Genomic DNA, 4,908 nt, shown 5'->3' on the forward strand with positions numbered 1-4,908 from the left:
ACTTGTAGAGAGGGACTGGCTGGGATGACAAGGAGCTCAGTCTTACAGAGGCTGAGCTGAAGGTGGCTGAGATGTCTGCAAGGCATGATGAGATCCAGCAGAGACCATGTGGTCGTCTGAGGGGAGCGACAGGAAGAGCTGGGTGTCATCAGCATAGCAACGGTATGAGAAACCACGGCCTGGATTATTGCACCGAGTGAGGTTGTGTATGCTGAGAAGAGAAGGGGACCAAGTACTGACCCCTGAGGAACCCCTGTGGACAGGTTGTGTGGTTCGGACACTTCTCCCCTCCAGGATACTCCGAAGTATCTCCTGAGAGGTAGGACATGAACCAGCAGAGGGCAGATCCTGAGATGTCCAGCTCAGGGAGTGTGGAGAGGAGGATGTGGTGGGTCACCGTGTCAAAGGCAGCTGACAGATCTAACAGCAACAGAGCTGAAGACTGTCCAGCAGCTCCAGCAGAACCCAGTGGTTCTGTTACAGAGAGGAGGGCAGTCTGGTAGAGTGACCCCGTTTAGAACCAGACTGATACGGGTCATACCGGTTGTTGTCACAGAGGAAAGCAGAGACTTGGTTTGAGACAGTTTGCTCCAGTACTTTAGACAGGAAGGGCAGGAGTGGAACCGGTCTGTAGCTTTAAACCTGGGCCGGGTCGAGTGCTGGTTTATGGTTATTGGAGTGACTCGGGCTTTATACGTTCTCTATGAAATGCTCTGAGACACAAAACAACTAAAACCGACAGAAAATGACGAAGACGAGACAGGAAACACTGAGACGAGCTCATGAGCTGCAGAACCTCTGGACCAGGATCCAGGTTTGTTCTTGAGGACGTAACGGACCCTTTATACGTTATTTACTGTTGTTAAGGTTTTTGTCTTCGTTGTGTGACGTTGTGTGTTTAATGCGCTGCATCTCCTGCCGATCAGCACGTCTGCAGCAGTCGGCTGAAGGCTTCACGAAGCAGCTGCAGCGTTTGTCAGTTTTCTCCTTTTCTCATGTTTCGTTCGTTCTTGCAGCAGTCAGGACTTCCTCTGTCACACCTTCAACCAAACCCCACTTCCTCCTCTCTTTTCCCACTGCAGCTAAATTTAGCCGCGAGGCTAAAGTGACGCATTTTGTGCTGCAGCTCACTCAGATGTGAGTGTGTCAGCTGGAGGCGGCTGCAGTTCCGTCGCTTTACTTTCAACTCATTAAACTTATTTATTGTCACAAAGTAAAAACTAAACAACTGTTGCCTGTTACCACGGAAACGCTGCTGATTGGCTGCTCCTCTGACAACATCTGGTCCTGAAACATGAATGTGTTTCGGCGTCAGTACGTCCAGGATGCAGAGGTTCTGAAGCTCAGACAGAACTGACGGAACCACAGCGAGTCGGGTCCGAGTCAGTCGAGTCAAACTGAAGCCAGACAAGTCCGGTTTCGATCTGTTCTAATCCGGCTGAGTCGGAACTAATCCAGTCAAGTCGGTCAAAACCAGGTCAGGTCGGTCCGGTCCAGTCAGGTTACATCCAGCTTAGTCCAGTCGAGACTTGTTGGACCCAGTCGAGTCAGATACAGACCAGTCCAGTCCGGTTGAGTCCACCTGAATTCAGTTCTTTCCAGTTGAACCGAGTGTGTTACGGTTGGACTGAGCTGAATGGACTCAACCAGAACCAGAACCAGCTCAGGTAGACTCGACTCTGCTGAATCCAGTCGAGTCAGGTTTTATTTTCAGCGTTTCCCGTCTCAGCTCGTCCTGTCTGGTTTGGACTCGAAACGGTTTTAGTTTCCGCTGCGGTTCTGACGCTGTGTGTCGTTGTGTCGTTGTGTAGCGGAAACTTTGTGTGTCTGTGGGTTCCTGCAGCGAGTCGCGGTCCGTCGCCGGACGACCTCAGCGTTTATCTTCACAGGACAAAGTTCCTCTTTGTGAACAGGAAGCACTCGGTGCTGGTGCAGCGCTGCCGGGTCCGGGCCGAGTCGCCACACCTGCACTTGGCTGTTACGTCAACCGGAGTGTGTGATTGTGTTTGTAGCTGCAGCTCTGATTGTGGTTTTATTTTAGCTGCTGTGAACTAATGAGGTGAACCAGACGACCTTCATGCAGCGCCGACACTCGGTCAGACACGACCAGAACAGCGGCAGGTCCAAGTCACACCTGAAACCAGCAACTTCTAAAACAGATAAGACTCGACTGTCAGAATAAAACTAGCAATTTCAAAATAAGACTCGACTGTCAGAACAAAGTCTTACTTACCAAAATAAAGTTAGAATTCTCAACTTTAAGTCCTAAACTTAAAAATAAAGTCAAGTTTGTGATAATACAGGCAGTATTTTCAGAATAATATCAGGATTTTCAAAATAAAGTCTGACTTTTCAAAATGTGGTTGGCAAATTAAAGTTCAAATCTGAAAATAAAATCGAGGTCAGACCAGTTAAGTCAGAATTATCTGGATAAGTTTAGGATTCTCAAACTCAAGTCACACATGTCAAAATAAAGCGATGTCAAAATAATATCAAACTATTTTTTTGTTAAATACAGTTTCGACTGTTAAAACAATTTTAATGAAAATAAAGTCGGGATTGTGAGAATAAATTAGGCACTTTCAAAGTAAAGCCAGGATTTTCAGAATAATGTTAGGCTTCGTTATTTAAAATAAGGCGACAATTGTCAGGATCTCATCTGCATTTTCAGAATAATGAAAAAATTTCAAACTTAAGTCATATTTTTCAAAATAAGGTCCAGATTGTGAGAATAAAACGTTTTCAGAACAAAGTCATAAATAAAAAATGAAGCCAGAATAAAAGCAGGTTCTGTTGTTTCAGACACACAACAGGAGGCGGATGTTCTGGGCTTCAGTTTCTCTGCAGATTTGATCGATGACCTGATCGATGACCTGATCGATCAGACGTTCTGTTCCTCTCATACTGAGCGGTACTGCAGTTCTACATGCAGTACTGCTACACATAGTACCTGAGTGTACCGGTACCACAATAAAAGCCTTTCTGGGGTCGTGATGAACTGCAGCAGCTTCTGTTGCCCCACAAACCTTCAAACAGCTGCTGCCTTCCTGCCCCAGATCCTCCACAGCTGCTGCCTTCCTGCCCCGCAGCCCGCAGCTCAGAGGCTTCTGTTACCCACACAGGGGCAGATAACCGACTGAGCTCAAGTTTGTCTTTGACATGTTTTTACTTTTTTGAACCTCTTTGTCTTTCCTTCACTGTGTCTCCGCCGCTCGTGGTTCAGCTGAACGTTGTGTTGCTGTGTTGTGTTGCTGTGTGCAGCAGTGCGTGACTTCAGAGTGTGTGTCCGGAGGACGGAGGCGTCCGATCGCTGCCGGCTGAAAGGCGACGCCGTCCTGCGAGCCGATGGAGACGCTCTGCGCCTGCTGGACAGGACAGGTGACTTCCTGTACACCTGGCCGTACAGGTACCTGAGACGCTTCGGACGGGACAAGGTGACACACACACACACACACACACACACACACACACTTTTTTGAATTTTCAGAATAAACTACAAGATACATTTGATTCTTTTTTTTTTAAAGCGCTGGGATTTTCAAAGTAAAGTCCAGCCTCAATGTTTACAATAAAGGCAGAATTTTCAGAGTAAAACCAGAAGACTCAGAGTGAAGTCTGAACGGTGAAAACATGCTTTTATGAACACGTTTTAAATAAAGTCAGAATATTCAAAATCTAGTTAAATATCAAAATCTACAACAATAGAGACAGGATTTTCAGAATAAAACCTCAATTTCCTGAAATCAACCAGGCTTGTTAGTCTTGTTGTTGATTTTTAAGTGAAGCGGCAAGTTTGTTTCAGTTGGGATTTTCAGAATAAAATGATGCATGTTGAGAATAAAATTGAAACTGTCAGAGTAAAGTTAAAATTTTTATTTTTTATTTAACAAGAAGCCAAAAATGTCTAAATAAGGTTTTTCAGAATAATGTCAGACTGTGTTTTTGTTTTTGTTTTTTTAATAAAATCAAGTCCAGATGATCAGAATCAAGTTAAATATCTAAATAATAATAATTATTATTTCAGGCTACAGACATAAATATTTACATTTTAATATGAGAAGCTTCTGCTGAATAACATCAGCAGCAGAAGGTCTGGTAGCTCCAACCAGCAGGTTCTCCACAGAAACAAAGCAGAGTTTCAGAATAAGACGCTGTGGTTGATCAGGTCTGATCAGTTAATCAGGTAGTTTTCACACCTCGGCGCTGTACAAGTCAGGTTCTAGGAAGGGTTTCACAGACGGACCCTGGTTCTGAAAGGAGGGGAACCCTGATCGTCTCTGGTTGTCTCTGCAGTCCACCTTCTCCTTCGAGGCGGGTCGTCGCTGTGAGTCTGGGGAGGGAAGCTTCGAGTTCGACACCAAACAGGGAAACCTGCTGTTTCAGGCTGTGGAGGCTGCAATTAACCTGCAGAAAGTCTCCGCCCCCCTCAGACAGACATCCGGGGGCGGACAGGTGAGCGAACCCGACCCACAACTCCCACAATGCCCTGCTGCTGAGGTCCACTGACAGCACACTCTGGGTTTCAGAATAAAGGCTGGCATCTTTCAGAATAAAGTCAGGAATGTTGGAGTGAGGCAGGAGTTTACAGAATGAAATGAGGATTATCAGATTAAAAAGACAGAAACCAGAACATAACCACAACACAACCACAACACAACCAGAACACAACCAGGACAAAACCAGAACACAACAAGAACAAAACCAGAACACAACCAGAACACGACCAGAACATAACCAGAACATAACCACAACACAACCAGAACACAACCAGAACACAACCAGAACATGACCAGGACAGTAACCAGAACACAACCAGAACATAACCAGAACACAACCAGAATAGAAGCAGAACATAACCAGAACACAACCAGAACACAACCACAACACAACCAGAACATAACCAGAACA

At 45.6% G+C, this 4,908-nt stretch overlaps 1 protein-coding gene across 1 annotated transcript in view; it reads left to right on the forward strand.

The window, feature by feature from the left end:
• The window catches only part of dok2 (docking protein 2), a 14,966-nt gene that overhangs the window by 7,209 nt on the left and 2,849 nt on the right, over positions 1–4,908 (forward strand). Inside the window, exons 2-3 of the mRNA XM_008300872.1 lie at positions 3,262–3,434; positions 4,294–4,452. Of these exons, the coding sequence (XP_008299094.1) occupies positions 3,262–3,434; positions 4,294–4,452 (332 nt within the window). The remainder of the gene's footprint in view (positions 1–3,261; positions 3,435–4,293; positions 4,453–4,908) is intronic.

The sequence above is a fragment of the Stegastes partitus genome, unplaced genomic scaffold (genome assembly GCF_000690725.1).
Source record: "Stegastes partitus isolate 25-593 unplaced genomic scaffold, Stegastes_partitus-1.0.2 Scaffold1602, whole genome shotgun sequence".
In the NCBI taxonomy this organism is placed as follows: domain Eukaryota; kingdom Metazoa; phylum Chordata; class Actinopteri; family Pomacentridae; genus Stegastes; species Stegastes partitus.